The 27,386-nt window shown below is 39.2% G+C and overlaps 1 protein-coding gene across 3 annotated transcripts; it reads left to right on the top strand.

Annotated features, from left to right (window-relative positions):
- On the top strand, positions 1-27,386 carry LOC113496176 (mucin-5AC-like). Of its 3 annotated transcripts, none has more exons than XM_026875317.1 (11): positions 1-225; positions 468-530; positions 19,766-20,743; positions 20,864-21,046; positions 21,131-21,795; positions 23,713-23,825; positions 24,788-24,909; positions 25,113-25,259; positions 25,498-25,666; positions 25,852-26,007; positions 26,208-27,386. In XM_026875317.1, the coding sequence occupies exons 2-11, from the start codon at positions 511-513 to the stop codon at positions 26,415-26,417; spliced, it is 2,763 nt and encodes a 920-aa protein (XP_026731118.1). In that variant the 5' UTR covers positions 1-225; positions 468-510; the 3' UTR covers positions 26,418-27,386. The 3 variants fall into 3 exon arrangements, with proteins under 3 accessions (XP_026731118.1, XP_026731121.1, XP_026731120.1); XM_026875319.1 differs by lacking the exon at positions 1-225 and adding an exon at positions 257-326; XM_026875320.1 differs by lacking the exons at positions 1-225; positions 20,864-21,046 and having other exon boundaries at positions 238-530.

Here is a 27,386-nt window from a genome sequence, read left to right as displayed (position 1 = left end):
ATTCTAGTCTGATAACTTCAGTGCACCGAGTGGGCTGATGCAACGTGGTGGCCGAGGGAGGGTTGTGTTACAGGAGCGGCGGGTGTGGGCTGGCGGCGCCGGCCGGCGAGGGTGCGGGTGCGGGCGCTGGTGGGCGCGCGGCTATAAGTAAGAGGTGCGCTCGCGCCGGCGAGGTTAGTCGCCGTACGGCAGCGCGTCGCCAGCGGTGTCCCCCGCCCCCCTCCGGTGCGTTCCACCCCTACCTGCTCCCGCAGTCCATACGCACTCGCCTTTCTCACACGATCACCGGCGATTCTCACTTGCGCAACAAGACTCGAAACCGAAAGGTCGCCGCTATTGGCATTTAAGCGCTCTCTGACATTAGCGTTGCATTTAAATGTGCGATGCAGCTTCCTCGTTGAGCTTCACTGTCGCAACGTTGTGTCGCTTGGGAAAGGCGCGTGTGTTGACGTGAATCTCTGTTGCAGCCGCAGCCCGAGCTCCGGGCCCTCGCCCTCCGCCGCAGACAACATGACCGCCAGGATAGCGCTGTGAGTACCAACACAATTGTACACCTTATACATATAATCGTGACAATTACATTATTGCATTTAATTATATTACTACTTTCCAACTATATTGAGAAGTATATTTCTACAGTTTTAAAATATAACTAATTTCGAGGTATCTATTATAAATGTTATTCAAAAATCGAACTTCTTGAATCTTACAATTCGGTTGTCTTTTACAATTGCATTAAAGTGTTTTAAAGCGAACTCATCGATCGATATGACAAAAATTTGATCTGATTTCTCGTGTGGAAATCAGGTTTTCATTGCTCAACGGCAGCCAACTGACATCACGAATGAGGGCGCGTATTTCTCAATGAAGGCTGCGAAACATTGCTTTTAAAATATGCACGACTTTGTGCGCATATTGTCTCCCGCGCAGGCGCCGCACCGCGCCGCGCCCGCCACACGCTCGCGGTCGGACCTTGTTATCTCAGATCGCGTTCGTAGAGCACACAATGTTATATTCAACCCAAAGGTCCCTCTATGTCATGTTTTGATAAAAAAACCCTTCGTTAACAAACCGCGAATACTTATCAGTCAAGCAATAAATAATGTTTGCTATCCTCTGAGAAAAAACATTTCACCGCAGAGATTCGTTACTCGTCAGTTTTATGGTTTTCTCTATCTATACAAATTTGCATAGTAATATGTACCGCTACCGTACCGCTACCGTAAAGCTACCGGCACACGTCGTGTGCCGGTAGCTTTTCCCTGTCGGTGAAACTTTTCCTCACAAAATTGTAAACTAACTATGATTAGGTGATATTTATAAAATTAGAAATTAACGTTGCTAATTTCGCAAACTTCACAACGCAAGAGCTTAATCACGTTCGCTCTTCATATAGCCTGAGTCATTATAATCTTACTTATTGGATAGACAGCGAGTAATAAAATGTCTCGTCGAATTAACGGGTTACGGTGATGTAAACATTACTAAGTGACGATAAAAGTTCTGTAACACTTTTAAATATGCAACTTGTCGTCGCAAGATTTCAGTGGGCGATAAGTATGATCTAACAGTGTGCATTGTCAAAGCTCTCTCCGTTTCGTCACGGCGCGCGGCGCTAAGTAGATACGCGGATACGCTGCTCTTACTAGTATGTACGAGTATGTATTGAACACTGTGTCCGAGTGACAAATGTCACTATCGGTCATCATTCCCACACTTATTATCACCTCCGAAGTAAAATATTAAAGTGCGTGCGATATATGAAAGCGGTGCTAACAGACTACGTTTACACCATGATGTCTCAAATCGCGTGCTTCTCTTTGACTTTATTTCGTTCAATGTTACTAGCCATTAATGAACTTGAAAACTGTTGTTTTGGTTTAAGAAAAGAGTATTATAAAAGACAAAATTAATCAACTTTTGTACATTTTTCGGCATGACCTCAGTTTTGAATGTCATGTAGGTATTTAATTAATAGCGACCCTGCTTTTTTTCCTCGTTCGACGCCACTTAGGTTTCGGAATACCTATGCGTACCTTGTGTGTACCTAAAAATTCGTCATAACATAAAATTAATCATGCCTCTTTCAATTACTTTACCAGTCTTTAGTCATGTTAAATCCAATCAAGTAAATTAAGCGTTTGTAGGATAAGAATAAAAAATCTGATGAAGATATCATCTTTGATTCTCAAGGCAAAGTGTCAAATAAGATCGATAACGATTCGGGAAATTATTTTTGGACCCAAAGGGTCGGTCGATGACCTTTTTTCCGCATTCTTCCCTTCAAAAATATTACAGGATATACTTATGAATTTGACAAAGAAAAATTTCGTAAAGTAATGAAAAATCGACTTTCAATGTTTTTATTAATGTAATAAATAATACTTCGACTCCAAATGCAGTTATTGATAAATGCTTTTAGCATAATTTCTCCTATTAAAAGCAAGGCCACGTAAAAGTCGTAAACCTCTTGTATTGCGGTTTAAGCGTTCTCGAAACAATTTATTGCGTGAATATTGGTCAAAAATAAAATTTAATGCTGCCACGGATTACTGCGGATGTTAACGCTAATCTACCGAAGTATAAGCTACAAATGTTTTAGTATCAACATTGGACCTGTCTGTAGCATTTTATTACTATAACTAATCATTAACAAATTCAATCTCCGTGACATTCTGAGAAACCTCCGTAGCATTAAACATTGTAAACAATAATAGCCATTATATTTACGCAACAAAAAATCCATCTAACGGGCATTTAATGTTTATGTAATAGTGTATAACATTTAATTGCACAGCGGATAATAGGCATTGTTTGAAGGCTAGCGTCTGATCATTTAAAACTGCGTGTTCCACGTTACGTGTGCAGCGCGACAATCGCTCTATTATATGCCGCGACTTCCTAATTAGGTAATATAAACATACCTAGATTACTTTCTCTATAAAAACTAACGTAACATATCGTATATAATGCAAAATTCGTTTAGACGTGTTCTTGCTGAATACAAATTAGAATGGGAATTTCTCCTTACCGGCAGATTTTCGATATGTCGGGGCATGTGTGAAAAAGAAAGTCCATAAAACGTGAGTATTGGTGTTTACGTCGCGTTCCGAGTTATGTCTGCTACATTTCAATAGGTAATCATTGGTCGGCGCTGCGGCACGCGGCTCGCTGATTCTAATTAGCTTTTTGTGAGCACACTTCCTCCCGGCCACCATTACTCGATCGCTTCTTGTTTTGTTTTTAATTCTTTAGCAACATAACCTATTGTGAAACTGACTTTTGATACTAGCCTTATCTCAAACAGTTTATTAACATGCTAATTGAAATCCTAGCACTGAAATACCTCATTAATTATGCATAGTTTTGGTTTCTACATTAGGCGCGCATCGTTGATGAGATGATAGGTTTGACAAGGTTTTGCGGTGCCTGATTCATCGCCACCCAGACGATACCCACAGCTAACCTAGACCCGGTTATGAAATAATTAGTTATTGTTACAAATCAGATGGGTAGGGACAATCTTGATGTGCAACCAATAGGTCAGAGTTGAAACTAGTGTTTGCATAATTACCTGCCTTTTGCCACGTGATGTGTTTCACATGACCAGAATATTTTTATAGAAATATGCAGTTAAGGGTTAAAATCAATTTGGACTCTCCTGTTAGAGATTAAAAACACCATTAATTGTAAATTTTGGTGGCTTCTACATGTTAATTTTCATTACCGTAGACCAAAAAGATCCATCTAATTAGGATATTCCAATTGCTCAGATTCCTCGTTAAAACGATACGACTTACAAAATGACACAAATAGAAGACAATTCACGACAATTAGAAGCGGCTAGCATTCCTATTGTGCCTGCAAATAAATTTATTGACATAAGTACTGAGTTTACATTTAACCTGAGTAAGGGTCACCATTATTATTCAGAGGCGTACATAATATATCCAAGGACGCGAGACGCCGAACACATTACAATCATGCCTTTAACTTTACTGAGGTATTAATATGTATAATACGGTAAAACTTTAAGGGGCTGGATATTCTTCTTTTTCATGTCATTGAGATATCCCTAGCCATAAAACATTCTTCTTTCATTACCATCTTTCAAATCTTCGCCTTAATCCACTGGGACTATTTTGGGCATCAGCTATTTTGTTTTAAACTGAACTTAACTCTTTGTTCTCCGCTCATTTTTCAGTTAAGAGCTATTTCAAACGTCTACCCTTTATAAACATTATTTTGTTATCAGCTGCTGATTACAACTACTTATAAAATGTTTGAGAGCACACCTCAGTACATTTGTTCAGTCATAACACGATTGTTTTGCAAGCATCACAGGAATTATAATTAGTAGCAAACTAGTCATCGGTTTCTTATCGGTTTAGTATTCTTCTACAATAGAATCATCAATTGTCACGTATTGAATAAAAATGTAGGGGAGAGGTTCCAATACAATTTCCAATAAAATTAACGTTGAACATCAGTGCAGTACGCAGATCAATGCCTATTAAGTTTATGTAAGTGTGTATTCACAACGTTATGACTCGGGAAGTTAAGCATCCGAGTAATCATATTATTCTTGGTTCATTTATTTTCTACCAGTTTTCTGTGATTTGAAATGCTTGACGTCTTTTCTCCTTTTGACGATTTGATTTTTCGAGGCCTTCTATTTTGTCTTAGCATAAGTTTAAATACAGATTGGGAGAGAAATTTATGAATACTTGGAAGGTTTTTGCCAAAATATATTACGTCACAGTATGGTCATAAAAAGGTGCACATAGTCAGAAACTTTTACAAGCATGTATTCTATTTATTTATGTAGTGACATACGACACCAGATTACCACCATTATGTAGTAACATAAATAAATAGAATACATGCTTGTAAAAGTTTCTGACACCAATATAAAATGTATATACAATGGATACAAAGTTATTGATTTTCTTTTTAGTAACGATAATTTTCCTCGCTTCCTGAAAAGAGTTAGTCATGGCCACAAAACGTTATTTGGTACAAAGGCCTCCCACTTTGGATAGCAACTGCTGTCCTTGTGACTAATGAGTATGTATCATAACTACTGTCAAAATGTATTTTGTAAAGCGCCATACCTTAGTGCCCAAGTCAGTCTATTGTTTCTGAGCCTCCTTTTGTCCGAAGTGTTGCTAAACAAGTAATTTGTGCGCTGTCTGTAAGCCTATGAAGCATTTAGCCTCTGTTGAATTGTTGTTACTGCGTGACAATTGTATAGGCTTTAGGCAACAGTAATTGCCAATGTAACAGTTCGAAACCAACGTTTCAAATATTTCGTTTTTCTCTCATTTCAAAATGTTTTTTTTTTATCAAATCACAATTCAACAGATAAAGATCAAAAATGTTGTTCGTTCTTTCAACAACGCGGTAAATAAATCCAAAATATACTTTCGTTTAAGTTGTTATCGATTGATAATATCAGCCACATATTTGACTTAGAAAACGTTCACTTTCAGTTGCGAAGACTCGATCAAATTTATTACACATACCAACCGGTTTTTCTTTAACAACGTTCTGACGGGCAGATGCAGGCTAATGATTAATTAATAAATAAGCAGTAAAGTTTCAGTTTACCTGGACCTGTTGTTATTGAGTTGGCTAGGTCCTTATTTCGTCATACTAGTTGTATATGTGCATATACAACGATAACCGATCGTGAGGTGTCTGTTTATGCGCGAGGACGTCCGGGCGTCTGGGGCGAGTTTCCCCGGACGAAGGTAAACGTAACATCCGCTCGCACACAAGTCGTGCGACAAAAAATTACGGCCGCGCCGCGTAATGACAGCTCAATCATTTAGGTAACCGTACATAATAGATCGGAACGCGGCTTTGTAAACAAAATGTTGTGAGTTAACCTAGATTTTAGGCTTCGTTTACTATAAGATATGAAATTGAAAACTAAAGACTTTTATATTAATGAAATAGCTCCTATTAAAGACCAATTAAATAACGTATCAAGGCCGCAATTTTTTCTTGTATCTTATTAAATGTTTGTTTAAATAATACATAAAGATTGTAATGTTAAATTGGGCAAACTTGTTTAATATTAATGCAGGTATTTCCAAATGGTGGTAGCTTGGGTCTCGCCGGCGCGCGGGGCGGCTGGCGGCGGCTGGCGCGGCGCGCGGCGGCGCGCGCTAGTCGCGGCCTGCGACGTCGGTCGCTCCGACCTTCACTTTCGCTTTTTATGTGTGAATCTCGCTAAAGCCCATCGCACACACCTCGCCGCTTACGTAACTGGCGACAATAACGATTGTTTCACACGATGTCCTTTTGTAAAGATGGGATAGGTGTATTGTTGTTCTACTGTCACTTAACTATATATTACCTATTATCTCAAGTCGCTTTTATTGTTCTTTCTAAAGCTTTGTTCATTTTATTATTAAAGAAATTATTAAAAAGTTTAAAGTTTCGCTTAATTGAGTTAATAAGTAAGCATAATTAATTAAATTTCTCTGATATAAAATTCCGCTTGTTGATTACTTGGTACATTTTCCGCAACTTTTTACTTAATTTAGCGAATGCAGTTGTCACTTTGGCAGTAAACTATAACTATGGTATATATTATTTTCGTCTTGTCTTCTAAACGTGATCCGAAGGTGTGGTGGTCAGCGCGCGAACATCTTACATCCGACAACTTTCGCCTCGTGTACAAACGAAGACAAAATCTCTTTCGTTGATACGTGATTCAGAAACAAATTAGATAATCGAGCTTTAGAATGCACGGACAGTAAAACGTGTTTAAGCATCATCATTAACCTTTATGTAACCAATTGGAGCAACCTTCCATGTGATCCACTTATAACTTTGCATGGAGAGTCGCTCGCTTCTAGCTGTTATTCCAGAGCGAATACCTCTGTCAGCTCATCTTTCCCAAATCTCTGGTTATATGATAATGGGGCTAGTTTCGATCAAAGAACTCTACTTCATCCCAGTTGGGTTTGGGTCGTGTAGAATAGATATTATTTGAATGTACTCAGTAAAAAACTCACACATTGAAAGCATGCAATAAAGCTGTCGTAGGTATGAATATCATCATTTATTGACTTTCTCTATGCCAAAACAAATACTCTCAATCTTGTTACGTAATAAGCTAAAACTACTGCTGCACGAAATGAGAGGTTGATGTTTCGTTTTTACATAGCTACAGCTATCGAAACGAATTTATATAGCGTTGTCGATTTCTTGATTTGAGAGAAACTATTTGATACATACCCACGTGAACTTCCGTGCCCTTGCCATTAGCAAACACACATTAAGAAAATGTTATAAAATAAGCATTAAAACCTTTTTCAATTATCAGTTTCGTTAAAGTAAATACTCGAAAGTCTGCAACTGGAAATATAAATCTAATCTAAATTTGGACTTCTACAAATAAAAAGTTTGCTATATTTTATGTAAGATTTATGTACGTATGAATGTGATATAAATAAACTTATGAATAAATGACTTAAATAAATTGAAGTTGCAAAAATTCTGCGTCATTCAATAACGCTCTCTCCAGTAACGTCTGAAGACACAATGAAAATTAATCATCACACTAAATTAAATTTTCTGATTCAGACATCAATGAGAAACTTTTATTCTAGTAGTTTAATTGGTAGTAGCCATTACCAAGGATTGTCTGTGCAGTTCTAATATCCTTTCTTGGTCTAACTCGATCGTAATATGCGCGGAATAAGGCAAATGGTCTCCGAGTGGGACGTGACATTGCTCACTTGACGTCATTTACTGAAACGGCTTTATATTTGATCGCTATCTAAAACAGAAATTCCTGCTCAGTAAGGAAATCCCCAGATTCGTGATTAGTTTCATTTATTGCTTAAAGTTCTAGGTACAGTTAGTTCAAAAGAAGTTGTAAAATACATTTTGGAAACTGAAAATCAAAATCGATCTCAGCCAAAATTCAACATAACGATCCTATTAAGTAGATAAGTTATGATACCAGTTTGCGAACAATAGGTATATTATATATCTGCGTCCGACTGGTCGAGTTTGATGTTTAGTACTTTCTATGTGTCGATATGTCAAGGGCAGCGGGTTTGCGGATCTGGTCACGACCTAGCAACCGCCGACCGAGGACTACTAAGGATTCTCGTTCAAACCTCGATTATAATAACGTTTAACTGTACAATATAACAAATACATGTACACTTTTAATACAATGCAGCTTCTTTCGCAAGTGTTTGTTTCAGTAACCAATTCATTAGTTACGGCCAGATATTATATTGATTTTCATCGGAATGTGTGCAAACTTGGCAACAGATGTATGTGGTAATGTTAATTGTGATCGCTGCAGGCGTGCTCGATTATTTTCCGTTTGTGCAAGGAATGCTTTGTTTCAATGATGATAAATTGTTTTGTGTTTCAAAACATGGATTTCCAATTTATTTATTTAGCCAATCCGAGCTCTGGCTTATACTTAGGGGCTATGTTGGATGTTTGCGTATGTTCTTTCTCATGACCAGTTGACATAATGTTAAGCAAGCACGTGCCGCCTCGAGTACCATGAGAGACTGCATTAACCCACTGTTCGATGGAGAACCGGCTCGGCAACAATATTAGTTGGCGAGTTCATTTGACGCAACACTTAATTTTAATAGTTTCGGTGCGGTGAGGCTTGAAGCGGTAAATTACTGGAGCATTTTTCTCGGCACGTGCGCCTTCCCAGGCACTGTTGCAGCTAAAATGATAGAATCAATGGTGTGTCGAAACTGCACGCAGGCATCGATGCGCCGATGCCAGTAATGCGGTCAGCCTGTGGCCAAAATAATGAACCACCGTTGTAAATTGCCATTTGCGTTTAGAACTTTTTGTGCGTTTACATAACTGCTTAGATGACACCTGGAGAATATGGTAAAAAGTTGAAGTGAAAACTCTAACAAGTTATATTATGTGTTGCCTTGTTAACGATCGATGTTGAGCAAGTTGTAAGGCAGATTCAATTCTCCTGAATTAAAACATCACTTAATATCAAACATACATTTGATATTCGTGCCGGATGTGGCAAGGGGAAGCACCTAACGAGTTAGGGAAATGATTAGTGTCTGTGCAAGTTTCATAACGGCGCGCGGCGTTAGGACTGATTTCAATCAAATTTTAAGTTGTTAGGTTTTTGTTTGAGTAAAACTCAACAATAACTTCCGCTGCTTGAGTCACGACATGTTCCAAAAAAAGCGAAGCAAAACAATTCAGGAGAAGCCGATGACTCGCCGCGTGCCGCGTCCCCTTGAAACAAGCCCCACCACTAAAATACTAACGACATTCATTTTGTGACATTTCGATACTAAATACCGAGGTATTTATTTGGCTGGTTTAACTAGTTGCTTAATATTTTATTGACACATCATGTTAGATGATTTTTATGCGTCAAGAATGTAAATAACTGTGTGATATTTCATAGCAATAAAATACATTATGCATGTTACTGCGGATGAGCCGATGAGCTTTAGAGACGACATGACGCATATCAATTTCAATGTAAAAGTTTTCTGCCGGGCAGAAGGTGACTAGGTATTGCTGGTAATGGCTAATAATATTTGCGCAAACACCACGCATTATATCACTGGGTGTCGTCAGATTGATTCGTTCATTACACTTGGTGAAAACGCTAAAAGCGTGTCATAATAAAATGACATTGAATTAACTTGGTTGCATCAACGGCATTCGGTATAAGAGTACGGGGTCCGGGTTCGAGCCCTCGTCGGTCACAGCGTCAACGTGAACATAATCGGATATTTATGTGCGTCTTCGAATTTTGTAACCGTCACTTTCGGCTTCAACCAGTTTCACTTTCCTGCCGATGACCTTTCGAGGAATGCGAAGTGAGATAACGGATGAATAAAACATCATTCAGATTAGTTATAGCTACTTACCAACATCCCATGGCCGTAATATGGCGGCGCCCAAGTCTGTACCGACACTCGACAGTTATGTATTTGCATTTATGCAGCATTGTTGGCTCGAGGCGGATGCAACATTTACACTTTCCTAGCTCGCTGCAGCGTTTCGGGGTATTTAACCTTTATCAATTGCATAGTATCGTTTTGCAACATATCTAAAAGTCGGTGGGAGATTCCCAGTAATTACCAAGTATTTAGTCGCCACAGCGAGTGACGAAGGCGGTCTGTAGAACAATTGGAACGCAGTTTTTTGACCTTGGCTCTTTCTATGTCCATGATCTGCGGCGAGCGTTACGAAACATATTCACGACGACGATGAAACGGCCATTGTAACGCCACTTACTATGAGTTATGAGCGCCAGACATGAATGTACGCGTTGTTCTCGACCATTATAATTTATTCTAGACACGGTTAAAACAAAGCTATCGTCGCGGTCAGCTGTTGACCCGGTGAGAAGCGGTTACGTTAATTGTCCACAACCTGGTCGTATGTTAAGTGATAGCTTCAGTTTACCTGTTATCAGAAGTAGGGAACTAACCGAAGCGTGGAAGCTGGCCGTTGTGCTATTTGAAGATGATTAACATTAAAACATTCGATACTTTTTGTGAGGTTAAAAGAAAAGGGTGCGCCGTCAGTCACGGTACCTACGCATGAGCGGTTCCTGTTTACGAAACATGTTTTATGTGCCGGCATTGTGGTAAAAGTTGATTTTCTGCTTGGGAAGCGTATGTATTTAGCAAGAAATACGTGGACCTTGATTTGCGGTTGTGAACCCCCAATGCCAGCGGGATGTCAGCCTAAAGGCATTGTTGTAGCTTGTAGCGGCATAGGAGTGCGGTCTAGATTATCCAAACTGATGCAAATCCGAGGGAGACTGATGTGCGGTTGTGTTGCATTGTGCATTCTTGGAGAGTGTGAAGGCAATACGTCGGTGTCAGCCGCGGGCGGCGCGGTGCGTGCCGCTCATACCGCACTTTGTGATTCCGGGCATGCGGCTGCGTGATATCGATACCCAAGTGCTCGCCGCTCACTCCACCACTCAACTTTATTTATAAATCTCTAGGCGTACTTCTTATTCATGCAAAATTCCACTTCTTAATTTACATTGTCGGTTCAACGCATTATTTACCGCTTTGACTAGTTTTCAATATATTAATTAATGTAAAATGTTCGCGAATAATTAACCAGTTATTTAATGTGATTATTAAGTTAGCGCGTCGCCTTGAAAGTCGTGATGGTCTTTACATATAGGACGGAGCAAGAGGAGCCAGAACGACCCGGTCGACCTACTGACATTTTATATAGTGGTTGCCAAAACTCTAACACCATGTGACATTTGTATAGTAATTCATTAGGTATTGTACACAGGTTGATCGTTTTAATTTCGCAAACGGTATTTTTTCATGCAATTCCGAGTTGCGACGCTACGATTTATGAGTTGAAACAAAAACGCTTTTAATCATAAATTAACACAGAAGGTGCTTATTACGAAAATTGCCTACATTTGTATATATGCTTCAGGTAATGTTAGATAATCATTTTAATTTAATCATTTACATTAAAATGTATGCAGTAATTATGACAAGCAGCATTTAATAGTAACGGTAAATACTGTGTTAAACAGCCGTACAAATGTAAATCAGCTTCGAAGTTGATAGCATTTGTTTCATAAGGTTTTATTAAAAAATAAAAACGATTTAAAAAAAATACTCCTGTCAGTTCGGTGGCTTTACTTAAAGAATTGTAATAGCAAAAAATAGTTGATATCTACGATCAACATCAAGATTCGCACTTCCCCGCTGATTAGCCGGTATCACCGCAGAAATTACGTTAAAATTACCTTTTGTTTGTTCCATTGTGTAAAACAATCACAGTCACGTATCTGCGTTCATTGTTTCAATCGGCTGTATGCGTCGCGGATTATCTATGGAGTAACCCTCGGCCGCGCTGCCGTTAGCGATCCCTGCACGTGACGCTAGACGCGTTAATTTTTACGTGATCGTAATTTCCGTCGGCCCTAGGGTTGACGAACCGCGGTACCGTACAACACATTACGTGTAACGCGTGTCATTAAACTCACATCAATCAGTGATACCTGCAGAATACTAAACACCAGCGTCCCTATATCGGGTGTCCGTTACTGCCCATAGATGAAAAGTTCCTCAAAGCCGTCAAAAGGTTAAAGCAGTATTAACAGTCACTACCAGTTAACCTTTCCGAGTCGTTGCAAATACAATTCTATTCGATGACTCAATAACCTACATGATTACTGGAGTATTTTTTCTTGTAAGACAATGTGTTTCGTCTGTTCTGGAACCAGTGCCGTACTATCCATAAGGCACTTTAGGCCAGTGCCTAGGGGCCCACGATGACCAGGGGCCCAGCAGTCCCGATTAAAAAAAAAAAAAAAACGGGGATTGTAAAATTTCCAAAATTGCGTTCCTGTTGTATGAAAATGGGGGCCCGAAACGAACTGTGCCTAGGGGCCCTGAGATGGTTAATCCGGCCCTGTCTGGAACTAGCTTACCCAAAGATTTCTCACAGCCAGCCTGCAAGAAGTTATTGAGCTAATACGCACACGTTACACTTCAACGCCTGTTATTTTCTCTCTCGATGTTTATCATAACGTTGTCAGCTCGGCGGTTATTCATTGGTACACTTCTATTATTTCGTGATTGTCCGATTTGAAAGTTGGTGTTAAAACTTACGAGTTACCCTTTCGTTTACGTTTTACATTCACATGAATTCGTCACGCTTTATCGATGAGCTTTTGCAGACGCTCTTCTCATTTTCGTAAAACATTCGCTCGAATGCTCGATTTGTTTATTATAGAAATTAACAATGTATTGGATTCTTTGATAGAACGTGTTGATTGGAAGTTCTCTGTCGGTCGCTTGAGGAGTAAGAGAGCGAGCGCGAGTAATGAATAGGCAATTGATTACGCGCACATATTTGGGCCGGTATCTACGTTCACTGTTGACCTCGGGCCTGCACGAGAGGCACAGCAGACCTTGTGCCAGGACACCGCGCGCTGCACTCCGAGTGTCGCCAGCGAGCAGCGCTCACATGCCACGGTTACGAACTTCTGATATGCTCTTGAAATATGAATGCGCCGACGCCGACTTATTCACTTCAGACCATTTTCTGTTTACTGAGTTTTTCTTTCCGTATTCCAATAATAAACTGCGACGTTTCCTTGAAACTTTTTATCGGTTTTCTATATAAGCATTGCATATTAAATTTAATTATACTTGTTGGTCAATTTAAAAACGAATTCCAACAAAAACGCTTCGAACGTACGTCTTTTCGATGGAAGTCGTTTCTGATCGCAGTTCTTATGTTTATTTTGGTACAATTAAGATAACAAATTTAAATGAGTTTTAAATTAATTATTTATTGAAATCAGAGAAATCTGACAAATTCAATAGTAAGTTTGTCGGAATTTGAACAATTGCCTATTAGAGGTTGTATTATGGAACGCGGCACGATGCGTAACTAGCGTGAAGTGGCGTGTAGTAAACGTCGACCGGCCAGGACTTGCGAAAGACACTAAATATTTTGGGCAAGCCTTTCTCAATAATATTTGCGTTTTTGTAACCCTGAACACAACGGCCTGAACTGATATTAACGACTAACTGTTCGCACAACACTTTCTAATAATAAACGTTACAGAAATGATTAGTGATTTTGAAACAATACGCACTAGCGGCGGGCCTAGGCGGCCGAGATGCCGTGACTCCTAACATTAATATCGCTACTTTAAATACAATGATATCTATTGCGTGTTAAATGACAAATATTACTTAACGTTTAATGAGAACCTGTTAGTTATATAAACTGGTGTCAGTATAGTGAAAATATTATTATTCAGATCCGGGTTTCTCTGACTCACACTTCATTATATGTTTTACGTATAAACTTGACACTTGACATATGTTTTAGGGCCGGTATTATAAAACGTTTCGAAATAACTAAACATGTTTTAGATGATAATAGATTAGCATTAAAAACGCACTAATAATTAAATTATTACCTCATTATAAAGCAGGTGTGTAATATATGCTCGTTCTAAATGTTTTATAAATATTAATACAATTTAAGTAGCCGGTTAGTTTGTGTGTATTTTGGCAACATTTTTTAGTTTAGTAGGTTTGTTTATCAGTCCGTGTATTTTTGAGTGTAATGAAAACAATTAGAATGAAATAGCTTACAATTCAAAACAATGTAAAATTGACAACCACAAATTTAAACAATCATAATCTACAACTCGAATGAACAATATTTACTGTGTAGACACAATGTTGATTAATGTAAGTTTTGTACAACGTAAACATTTTCTTTACAAATGGAAATTTTTGATATGAAGTCCTGCAGTTCCAATAACAATCAATTTAAGGCCCCTGTTTGTCAACTCTACAATATCCATAATCGATGACAAATATAATGAAACAAAACTACATGAAAGAGAGGCATTGTACCTAGTCATTTCAATGCACATTACTCGGAATGATTACAGATTCAGATACTCAAAAAAACGATGGGATTCGCCACTAACACCAATTCATCTAAAAAATAATCATAGTACGTACACGCAGAGAAAAAGGAGGTGAAATACACTTAAATTGAGCACTATTTTACATTGCTTTTTCGACATCGGTTAATACATACACACAAAGTTCTTGTGTTATAACTGAACTGATTCCGGCATTAACGCATATTGTTCATATTGATTTGCACAAGGTATCGGTTTCTCTGGTTGATATTTATATCATTCGCATGCTATGTCGCAATAAATTCATTATATATAGGGTTAAACTCTACTGCCTTTTTTATGTAATTGTTAACGATATTGCATACGAGAAGGTAGTGTTTTTAGTTTTATTCGATCCAATATCAAAGAATTGTGACGCTCTTATAAGTCATAGATAGTTTTCTAAGTATTTAGTATTTGCGATATCTCTTCACCGAATCCAATCGTCATAAGCTTTAGAGCTTACGAAGAAATGATTCCTGTAAAGTACGTGAATATTATCACGAATGATAAACATCTATGAGGCGTCTTCATGGAACCCGTTGTTGGTGCTTCGTTGTAGCGACACTAGTTAGCACGATGCCATACTTCGTAAAGTTCGCAGCACTCACGTGGCACGCGCTCAGAATATCACAAGCAATAAACCCCAAGCTAATCATGTACCTTACGTCGTAACCACAAATGTTAAAGGTTACACTAAACTGTGTTAGACATGTCACTAACATTATATAATATACTGAAAAACATAATTCGTCGTCGACGTAGCAAAACAACGCTCGTAATCACTTGTATACACAAAAAAAAGATGTGCTAAAAGTGAAGAGCGATTAAAATACAATTTGGCGCGGCCCACCATAACTGGTGGACTTACACAACTGGTTGCAATCGAAATTGCAGTGAGGTGATGTTCCACACATTTGCTCACCTCAACAAACGCCTCTCGTAATGTATGACTTGTGGGCTAAGCGTCTCCTCGGTAATGTCAAACTCGCTTTGTATGTAACACTCGTCGTGCTTTGTTTGTAAGTGCAGTCTAGAGACTCAAATATGTATGTTTCAGAATGTTTAACTGTAGCCGGAGAATTACAATGCTATTGGTATGTCTTGCACTATTTTGTAGAGTTTCTTGAAAGATCACGATAAGTAGCCCAAACAAATTTTGTTTTTTGCTGAGAAGGGAATATTGATTACTTGTTTTAAACTCTATTGTAGAAATTGTTAAAATTTTCAGTCAGTGTCACTATAAAAGTTTCCAGAATCCCCGAGTAGAATGCATTTTCTTTACGCCTAATTTTCCGGATCCGGCAACCTACATATTTGATATTGCATTAATCGCGAATGCAGCTTCAATACGTGTCAAATACGAGCAATAGGTTAATTACCCCTGATAGTGGCATGCATCGCTTGTATAACCAGAGGTTACAAACCCTCGGTTTATGTCAGATCGATTATGCAAATCATGTCTTACGAATACTGAGATTCCTTACCTGATATTTATTTTGTAAGATTGCATAGGTCTTTTTTGTCACTTAACTTTTTTTACGGACGTCATATTAATTTAATGCTATGTTTGGGAGTATTGCAATTTCATAATTATTATTTATTTTACCAAATATTTAAACTTTTCCTGGGTTTCGTTTATTCGAGTTCGATGTCGAATTCTGTCTCTTTGCTGAAAACAAAACAATTCTTCTCGACTTTTGGTGCTTGCTCTGCCATGAACTATATTAAGGTTATCCATTAGTTACTGGACTCCTTGTATGGACAGTCCTTGACCCCCTCCCTTCAAAACTTAAGTTCCCACGGAAAACAATCACAACTTCAGCTAGCAGATACCACTTACAAGTACTCATACCCCGACTTCACACAGGTTTTGCCTAAAACCCGTTCTCCATCGGTTTCTATCACGTCACAAGTTTATTTCAGATATGTAAACGATACTCGTTAATATACTTAATACGTATATTATGTCGTTATGTAAGCGACCACATTTTACGACAGGCAGGCTCCGCACCGGATGTATTTGGCTTGTAAATTAGTCTGTAACAACCTTTTGTTCCTACTTGTTTTGAAAGTGCTACAGGTACAGCTTTTACAAACATGTTACTACGGTATAAACACATTTAAAATTGATAACACTGATCGAACAGGTTAACGCAAAGTCGCAAATATAATCTTTTTGACTCGTGTCACTCGTGTGAGCGAATCTCATTGGCCCCATGGTCAGCCAACAATGAACCAACAAAGCCGTTTGGTTGTACTTCTGTGTTCATTCTTTACCATATAACAAGTAAGGTAATTAAAATAAATGCTATTAACCTTGCTTCCACCATATCGTCGGAGTTGGTCAATGATTATGTGGTGTAAGTTTGTATACAATAACTATAAGTTATGTTAGACATTCGTTATCTTTATGATAAATTCACACGATCATTAAAAACCTCCCGCTATGTATGTTTGTAATTAATGTCATTGGAGGTGCAATTAGTGAGGCATTTTGCGTAACTCTTTCCAACATTTACGCGTAACTTTGTTCCACTGATCTTGAGAATTGAAACAAAACTACTACGTTTACAAAAACAAATGCTTTCGACACGTTTATTTGCCGTCTAAAATTCTAGATTGCAAAGAAATAATGTTGATGAACAAGTTAGAAGACATAGATGGTACGAAACTTGTTTTTACCAGGAGAGAGTTTAACCTTTACCACTGCGGTGGTATTTAATCAGAAGATGGTAATATTGTGCATGGTGGAGCGCGAAAGATGTGTTGTTCTAACTTTCTTGTCACGTCATCCGAGATCGCTTCGCTTCCTCCGCGCCTTTCGGTGATACGGGAGGAAGCGCGGGGTTGTCGAACCCAGATGCAATCACGTCACGACCACACTTCAACAACCACGCAACGAATTAAATTCACTCTCAACACATAAAACCTGCGAACAACACTATTTTCTTGTAATAAAATATGACTGTAAACAGTAATTCCTGTCGACCTATTTGCACCAGACCTCTTTTGTATACTTTATTATCTTACATGACCTTTTGTTCTTTATTAACATTGTTGTTACTTCTGTTAATTGACCTAGTAAATGGATCGTAAACTTTTACTGATAATGATAAAATTATAAAAAGTATTGTATTATATATTGTGTTTTGTTGAGACATTTCCAATCAGCCAGGGTAAGGTCAACTGTTCTATTTTAAAAACGCTTTTTATGCACTACAAGTAAGACACTTAGAAGTAACATTTAAAATAACAATCGAGGTTATACTTAGGTCGGTATACAGTAAGCTTAGATCTATAGTTAAATAAACTTGAAAAGTAACGACAAAACACTTTCAAGCAATTTCCTATCTAGTTTATTTTCAATTAAGTAAAAGGAGTATCTCTCATAAAGGATATAATATAAAGGTTTATAATCTTGTCTAGTACACCTATGACACTTTAACTTGTTTTATGCCAAACATCGATAATCTAAATTGATGTTATTTTCAAATTCGAATTGTACAAATAAAAGGCGCCCTGATTCTCCTTGAACTTTCTGAACCCTTAGATGCATGCGGCAATAGCGTGTAAAGTTTAAAGATCACAAACATACCTACGTTGACTGGAAGATCATTTATAACAACGTACTTTCTGACAAACGTTCAAAGATCAGCTTTTGAAATATTATTTTCTTATAATAAATACGAGTACATGATGCTTGATCAATTCCAGTCAAATGAAAAATGATTCCACGTCACTCCACAGGTGAACGTTACTGTACAGCTACGATACCTGTATAATTTTCTTAAGTCGCTGTTGTGGCAGACTAATGCGCTGTTTGTCTACGGACTTGAGTTGTGTCTTTGTGGATTGGTCCTGCATTACGCTCACCTAGCCTTGCGCTCGCGACCTTACATCTAGTGAAATTGAACCGGTATCAAAGTACTGGTCTGGTTACACTGCAGCTGAATTATTGAGGTGGCATTAATTATTTTCCATTATATTTATATAACTTAAATTTGCTTTGACGTGACGTTTTGTATTCAGGAAATGTCGTTGCGGAAATCGGAACCCAAGTACAACTTTTCTGTAGGCAACTAGTTATTAACTACACTTCTTTTACTCCCCTCGGGTCGTATTAACCTTCAGTCGGCAGTAACTGCATCGGAACCCGTCACGGCCGAGTAGCCACATTCACAAGCGTGCGTTGTCACACACTTCCTCACTGCGTAGTGAAATGAAGGTGGCCTAATGCTATCGGATGGACGACTCCAATATAGTGCTAATCGGTTGTTATCCCTCGATTAGTTTCCGTGTACAGCCGAGGCTCACAAGAATTTCTACGGAAGCTCAAACACTTCCGACACCGATTAATTGGATTTGCGATTCGATAAACCAACCATAATATGATTCATTGAACTTTTTATATCGACCGTGTAGTGAGAGGGTCTGCAATAGCATTAGGTACTGAGCAATTCATTGTCGTTTTACAATTTGTAAATTTAATAATTTATTGTTCGGAATATCTCAACACTTGTAATTAGTTGAAATAATTTTGATAACAGTCAATCTTTTGGGTTCATGAAGAGTAGCTAAATAAAAAATAAGTTCTGTAATATTTGGTCTTGGAGAAGCGCGTAGGCACGCAGACTCCGCAGCAGCGCGCGGCGTCGGGTTCGGCGTGAGCGAGGCGGATCGTGTGAGAGTCAATCCACAGGCGAAAGTGATCGTCAACGTCATGCAGAGTTGCCTCATCGATCGACTTGCACTTGTGCGGCATCGGCATGCGTAATACACCCACGCTCCGATTTTCGCCGCCATTTCTCACGACCACATCACGGTTGCAACACTGCAATGTTCGACAATGCTTGTTTTGTAGTCATCTACGAGAATTTTCACACAACTTCTTTGCTCCCCATCGTGCAACTGTGCTAGAAATATCAATTGCCATGCAAATCGATAGCCGTTATGACATAAATCAATACTTACATGTATATGTATACATATCGTTACATGCATCAATGTATTACAAGTTTGCTAATAAATCATGAGCCTACATGTGCATAACAAGAAAGGAAATGTTTAAAACAACATTACAAGTATGTGTTACTAGACAAACAATGCCTAAATCGGGTGATGAAATGTGGTGGTGACTCAGAGCCCCTAGTGCAGAGAGGCATGCTTTTGACTCGTAGGCGCAGCTGCCAGATGTCATCTTGCTGAGTCACGGAGCACTGACTCGAATTCATGTAACTTTCGTAACTTACTCTACTGATGGAGATTAAACAAACGCTGTTTTCTTTGTTACAGATGTTTATTAGTGTGCACGCTTTACACGGCGTGCGCCGAAGTTGATATCATCACGGAGCCACGGCCTGGTGAAGAGTATGTACTTGTTAGTTCAGGTCAACAAACTCCAGTGAGGAATTTTGAAACATCACACAAAATCCCAGAGAAACACCCCAATCATCGGAATTTTAAACAAGACGATAGCGAGAAAATCATCAAGAAATTACACAGCGGCAAAGTAAAGCATGCTACCGAGGGGATTGTGGCTATTGAAGAAGACAAAAAAGCTTTATTCAAAAAGGGATTGAAAAGTAAAGCGACAGAATCCATTGAGATTGACTTACCCGTATCGAAATTAGAAGATATCAGAATTCGAGAAAATTTGAAGGATGTTGAAACAAACCCCAAAATGGCTGTTGCTTTGGAAGCGATGTCAGAATCTGGAAAATTAAGTAAAACCGCAGGCACAACAACACAGAAGCCTGTATTAACCACAGCACCCACAGCCACAACGAAAGCGTACGACTACATCCCAATCAACTTCGATACTATTGATGACATAAACACTGGATTATTATCATCCAATGTTAACTTAGAAACAGCTGGATCTGAACAAAAGCCTCAGTCAAGAATCCAAATCAAGAAGGGCCCTAATGGTCAGGATTACGAATATGAATACATATATTACTACTATGATGAGGATGAGGATAAGAAAGACGGCAAGGGAAAAGATGGAAAAGGAAAAGACAAATCAACTTCTACTGCAGCTCCCGCAACATACAACTCTCATGATGGTCCAGAGAAAATCGAAACCGACAACCACATTGCTAACGAAAGTAAAACAAAGAACAAGTACAGTACTATCGACAGAACTGTAACCACGACAGCTGCTACTCCAGAGATCCAGAACGAGGTGGTCCCAGCGACAACACGAGGCCGAGGCCGCGGCCGCAACATCGCTCCTGCACCTGTCTCAGAAGAAGATGAAGAAGACATCAGGTAATTGTTATCTTAAATTAAAGCTTAATATTTATATACACATAAATAAAGTATTATGTATATTGTGCTTACGTTTATAGGTGTGTATAATAATGCTAATTCTGCTTTCTAATATTAAAGCGTCAGATTGCCATCAAGCACACGGTTCCCGCCTCGAGGTCGTAATTTAGCATCAGCTACTTCAACAACTTATGTACCCGAAGTATCTTCGGAAACTATTAGACAACGCGGACGGTCACAAAGCGACAGTGTAGCTGATGAATCGATTGGTCAAACCAGAAGCAGGACCCGTGCGCATATCAGGTAATGTCGCAAAATGTGTGAAATGGAAATGTGGGTCGCATCATCATTACAAAAAGTTTAATTTTAATCTTATTCTTTTTACAGGCGCCCTAGCTCAGAGCTTGTTGACTTGGACAGCTTCAAAACTCACTCCGGAGATATCCCATCACCCTCTCAGTACAAAGAGCCGCCAAGCAGATACTCTTCAGAAAGTCGCACAACCACTGAAGAAGTGCCTGAAACATCGCCAGTTACCAAAGAACCTACAATTGTCAAAGAATCCTCCCGGGAAGGACACAGCTTGGCGTCGGGTATCAAGTTCCAAGAAGTGCTCGACGACTCCAAACTCCCCTCTGACTACAAGCAGACCACACCCTACGAGCAGGACACCACTGAGTACACCACAATGACCGCTATGGAGAAAGTAGCTCTAGACCTGTACGCATACTTAGCGGGAGAGAACTTAAACAATGACATCAACCCGACGAACGAGATCAGTTTTGACGGAACAACTACCGAGTTGGACGACTCATGGACCACCACCGATTTCAGTACGACCGAAGAGGCGACAACACCTACCACAACTACGACAACCACTACTACAACCACCACAACCACAACCACAGAGGCACCGACGACGACCACGTCCGCCGCCCCCACGCGGCCGTCGAGGTTCAAGGGTCGCGCCGGGGCCCGCACGCGCGCCTCCACCGCGGCCAGCGCCAGCGCGCCCACCGAGGCCCCGCAGGAAACCTCTACGAGAGTGCGAGGTAATGACACCGCTTTCGAGAACTTGTGTAATATCACTAACCGCTTCACCGTGAACTACATCAATGAATCCAGTTTGAGATCCTCAGTACGATTGGCGAAAGTCCACTTCGCTTTATAATTGAAACCAGTTAATTGATTCTTTCCGACGTGTGTTCCTCACACGGTAATGTCTCGTCCACAACATGCATCATTAGAAATAATTTCGAGCCAAAGGGATAAGTAGACTCATGTCTCTAAAATTAAAGTAGTCTCATGTTCTTAATAACATTTTGATAAGGTGCTCCTTTGTTTCTTGGACGTTATCAATAACGAAACCCATTATTTCGTTTTTTATTTATTTACTTATTGTTACTCAGATATTATCAGACACCATGCAAGCAAGCTGTTTACCGTATCTTTCTTAGAATATTGCGTTTACTACATCATAAAACGCAGTGGACTTAGCCCGATACTCTCGCCAGATTAAAAATCTCTTACAATCGCATGACAATTATGTAGTAGGTGGCCATTGCTGCTGCGAAAGTAATGTGTGTTTTAATTATTCATTTGTTGCTCTGCTAATGTTTTTGTAGCGAATGTGATTGTTTTAAACGCGAATGACATTTTTGTGTTGTAATGTAAAACGCTGTGTGGCTCTTACAGATTAAGCCCTGATCTTTTTTAGGAGAGTGACATTTTCATAATCAGACACGTTGATACTAAAATGTTAAATATTATTTATTCAATGTCTGTTCAATGAAAATGTGAATGTTTTTGGAAATGTCACTTTGTAGATCTTCTTTGGAGACCCCAGCATATTTGGATGGGTGTTGTAAAAATACTTTGTATTATATTTAGTTAAAATGCGTGAGGCTCGTCATGGATTTACTTTCAATTAAAGATCACTTTGAACATAGACTCTATGCATAATTTAAAGATGATTGTTTGTTGGTTACTATTCCAGAAATTAGTTGGTTTTTATTTTTATTCTTATATAATTTAGTTAATGAAATTCCCTTTTTCTATAACGTCGTTTACTCTTTTTTATCTATTCCTGCGAGTATTATTTTTAGCTAGATTTTATAATGAATTTTCTGTTGCTATATAACTTTACGATATTGAATTGTGTCATAAACCAAAATAAATCTGTCAACAAGTCTTGTTACCATGTTGACAAAATTATTCATCATTATCTTATCTTTATAATTCACATTAACATCAATGATATCGAATGTTATGAGGATAGATTTTTATACCTATAAATAACAGGTGTTAACTAAAAGCCGCCAACAATTTTTTCTAGAAGATTCTTATTTGCTGTATTTACGGGAATTACTTTTTTGCCCGAATCCGCAGCTTTAATTCTGTACTAAATCGCTTAGTTAAAAACAAGGCCCAATTCATCAAAATGGGCAATGATTAAGTTTTGCATGTTAATTTGAGAGATTGCAAACTTATAAGCAATGTCCTCAAAAGAAAGAGCACGTATTTACTAATTAAGGTTTGTCAACTGTCCATTAGAAACCATATTGTTTACCTGACGCTAAGTGTAAGAATTTCGTTAGTTATTTAAACAAGTCAAGCTGGTTGACCATGACGCCGCGAACGTGTAATATCGATAGATAATGCAACTACTGACCGATATTGCATTCTTGGTTATAGCAAATACTTAACACAAACGTTGTCGTAACACTTTTGAAGTAGAATGACGAAAAATATAGTTCTGTAGATGTGTTTTACACATTTTCAGCTAGGTCCCATAAACTGAAGATACATAAGTGTCAGAAAAAGACTGATTTACCAACAAACAATGATGAAAACTAGGCTGAGAATAATCGTAAATCCATAACCCGAGCCTCGATCATTTTCCATGCGTAGCCGTAGGTGCCAATAGGTGCCAGAGTTCCGTAGGTTTCAATGAAGTGTTTGTTGACCAGGTCGCTTCGGCAAGCCGACTCCCGGACGCAAGACCACCGCAGCCGCCGGCTCCGCCAACAACGCCGAGGCCGCCACCGCTGCACCAGCCGAAAAACCAGTCTCACAACCTAAGGTCTGCATCCATATTCATTAACCCTTACTGCGTACTTCTAAGCTAATTGCTCTAAGCGACTGTACTGTTTTGCATTGCGAATTTTGTCTCGGCTAAACACAGTGGTTAAGTTCGTGTTACGAAATATTTAAATGTTGATAAGCTATAAAAGATACAACTGGTTTTGTATTGACTATACCTATCTGTAAAGGTAATAACGCAAATGGTCATAGCACTGAGCTATGTAACTTGATATTTTGTTATGTTGGTTTTGGAACCTGAGTAGTTAATCAGTATTGCTTGATTAGGTATGTGTTTGATATTCTACTCGTACATGTTGCTGTAAAAGTCATTTAAGACACTAGGCAAAACTTACGGACTTTTTCTATTTGCCAGAAAGTTAATTATATTAAAACAAGAAATTCATTTGGAAACCATGTTAAAATTGTTAAAAGTTCTGTAATCTGCCATAGCCTCAAATTGTGAGTGACAAAAAATGCCGGATTCCGTAATATTGTTATCAAGCTGAATGTCATTATTACTAATTATCAGACAATCTGAAAGTAATCTAAAAAAGGTATCTTATATCATAATTATCAGAAGTAACATCATTTTTAATATCCCTCGTAAAAACAGCCCTGAATGGAAAGTGGTAATAAACGTGGTACCCCGTATTTTTTTCAATTTGTAAGTGGGAGAAGTTCCTCCCTTTCCGTCTGAAAGTTGGCTTTACTCAAAATTTTTGGTCCCATAACCGATATGGGTACCGAAAACTAACCGATATAAGTATCTAATATATTCTAAAACCAACCTACTATTCGTTAGAGAAAAAAAGAAGTACATACTCTTCGTTCATCACAATCTAAAAAAATATAAACCTGGTCTATTGCGATCCCAAAAATGGTTTGAAACAAAACCTCTTCTAAAACGCGTGGATCTTTGCAGTTATATCATTTAGTTGACGGTTCTGTTGTTTGTTACAGGCATTCGGCCGTCGTGGACTGTTCGCCGGCCGCACACGCCCAAGCTCCACCACTGCAGCCCCCGCATCGGAAGACCAGGCAGCTGTCAACGCTCCCGCGTCCAGTGAAGCCCCTGCACCCAGGTCAGGATATACAAGAAATTTGATTAGGAATTTCATTTATGAATTTTTCAATTATGAATTTCAATTAGGCGGATTGTTTTATTTACCAAGTTACCACTCATAATGCTATTTTCCTAAACTGGAATGATGTAATCTTCCGTGCCTCGAGGATCATTCATTTTAATTTCTATGAGCTCTCGACTGATATCTTGTCCTTTTTCTAGACCTAGGCTCCGTCCAGGACTGAGGCGAGGTCCTTCAAGTACTAGCACTACAGCTGCCGCGGCCAGCTCTGCTGGTGAAGACAGCACGTCAGCCAACGGCTCTGGTGAAGTAGCCGAGACTACGCCAACCCCGTCCAGATCTATTGGGTAAGATATTGGGATACTAACCAAATTAACGAGGCCTACAAATTAACTACCTTGTCAGAACCAACATTTTTTGAATGGCAGCCAAGTGTGAAATATACCGCCAGAAAAAAAATGACCACCTCGAGATCAGTGCTTAAATTACATCGCTGTTCTCTATTGAACTGCTTGTGGAAACTGAAGTCACGTTAACCGCATGCAAAGTAAACGCTTTATTCATTGATGATTTCTTTACAAACAGTCGTGGTAGACCCGGTCTACGGCCAGCCTCCCTGCGTCCCGGACCCAGGCTGAACCTGCGCCCTAACCCTCGTGTGCGCGGCGGTGTCAGCGCGTCCCCTGAGGCCGCGTCCGAAGCGCCCGCAGAGACCTCCGCACCTGAAGCGCCTGCCACTGATGCTGATGCCGAGGTAAGAAAAATGTACTTCTTTACAGTATGGTGATTAATTTTAAGAGAGATTATCGAAGAACTGGAATCTTTGTCTTATTTACTTAATCAGAAGTGTTCTTACTGTACAATTTGAAAGGTACAGGGTCTGATAGCTGAATCGACAGCAAAGGTTTTATTGAAATTTCACATGCATTATGATTACAGGCCTCATCACCCACTCCAGCTCCCGAAGCCCCTCGCAGCGGCCTGAGGGTCCGCAACAGACTGCAGGTGTCCCCCTCGCCCAAGCCCCGCGCCTCTGTCACTCCCCCCGCACGTCGTGTCAACCCATTGCTGAAGAGGAAACTGGTTTCCACAGAGGTAAAGTATCTTATTGTTTTAAAAGAAGAACCGCTGTGGCTGTTTACGTCTAAAGTTCGTCAGATTTCGGGTTTCCCAAACCTTCATTCACTTTCATTACTCAAAGTACTTGAAACAATGGATCATGTCATATTCCCGTTTGTTTCGGTATAACCCACAGCAGGCAAAAAGCTGATATCTTTTAATTTATCCGAATACAGGCAACAACAGAAGCAGCTAAGAAGCCAACTGAGACGACAGAAGAGAGCACAAGCGCTGAGAAGAGCGAGACGGAGACCGAGCCGACGCCGTCGGAGACCACTCCCGCGCCGCCGCTGCGCGGACTGGACGCGCTCATCGCCAAGCGGCGCGCGGCCGGCGGCATCGGCGGCCGGCCCGCGAGACCCGTGACCGGACTACCACCCAAATAACCACCTACCATACCCACTCACCTCTCCTTAAATACCCAATGACATCATACCGCATGCTGCAACTTAAGCAAAGTATCTAAAAATCATAACAAGATACTCCAGTGACAAAATTTAATCATTTCTATCACCTTTATTTAAAGTTTGTTTAATTATAATTTAAATTTTCCCAGCTAAGTTGAGCATTTATGACATGTCATTAATCTTAGTCAATTTACTTCAGAAACGACTTAGGTGTTAGTGTTTTTCGTCAACGTACTATCTACCTAATATCAACGTTTTTTTCAACTATAGTTTTAATATCTGTAATTAGTATAAGTTTCTAATATTTTTCATATCTAGTAATGTACCTGCGGGTACTCTCAACTAAGTACTATTCTTTATATTTTACAAGTGTTATGTACATATTAGTAGTAGATATTGTTACGAGTAAGTCCGGGGTTCCGTGTATAAGGAACGCTCCCGAAAAATTCAATATAAACCAAATCAATATCTCTATAACATCTAAAGAAATAGTTGTTTCAATTTCGGCAAGTCTAACTTCTAAGGCACCTGTATTGTTCTTGGATCATTATTTTCTATATCGGGACTCGTAAATCGTGACTGCAATTAAATAAGATAGGTCTTGAAACTGATGTGAGTGAGCCACTCCATTACACATTACGCCTCTCCAATTCCACAGGAATTCGCTTTCTCCAGATCTTGGATGTATCTGTAATATCATGTATTGTTCTTATCTTGACGCACTATTTGTATTGCAAACGTTCGTCGATCATTCTCATTCGTGTGTATTTATATTTGAGTGATAAAGATGTCCTAATGTATAATAGTAATGTCGTTTCAATAATGACCGTCACTCAACTCGATATTACACGTCTCCTGAAGCACTGACTGCTAGTGCCATCGTGATATGTTTTTGTATCTTTCGTAAGTGTGATAATAAAATTAATAATTAAGATTATACAGTTTGGA

This window comes from Trichoplusia ni, chromosome 7 (genome assembly GCF_003590095.1).
Source record: "Trichoplusia ni isolate ovarian cell line Hi5 chromosome 7, tn1, whole genome shotgun sequence".
Lineage (NCBI taxonomy): Eukaryota > Metazoa > Arthropoda > Insecta > Lepidoptera > Noctuidae > Trichoplusia > Trichoplusia ni.
Note: the sequence above shows the minus strand (reverse complement) of the source record. Positions and strands in the feature narration are given on the sequence as shown.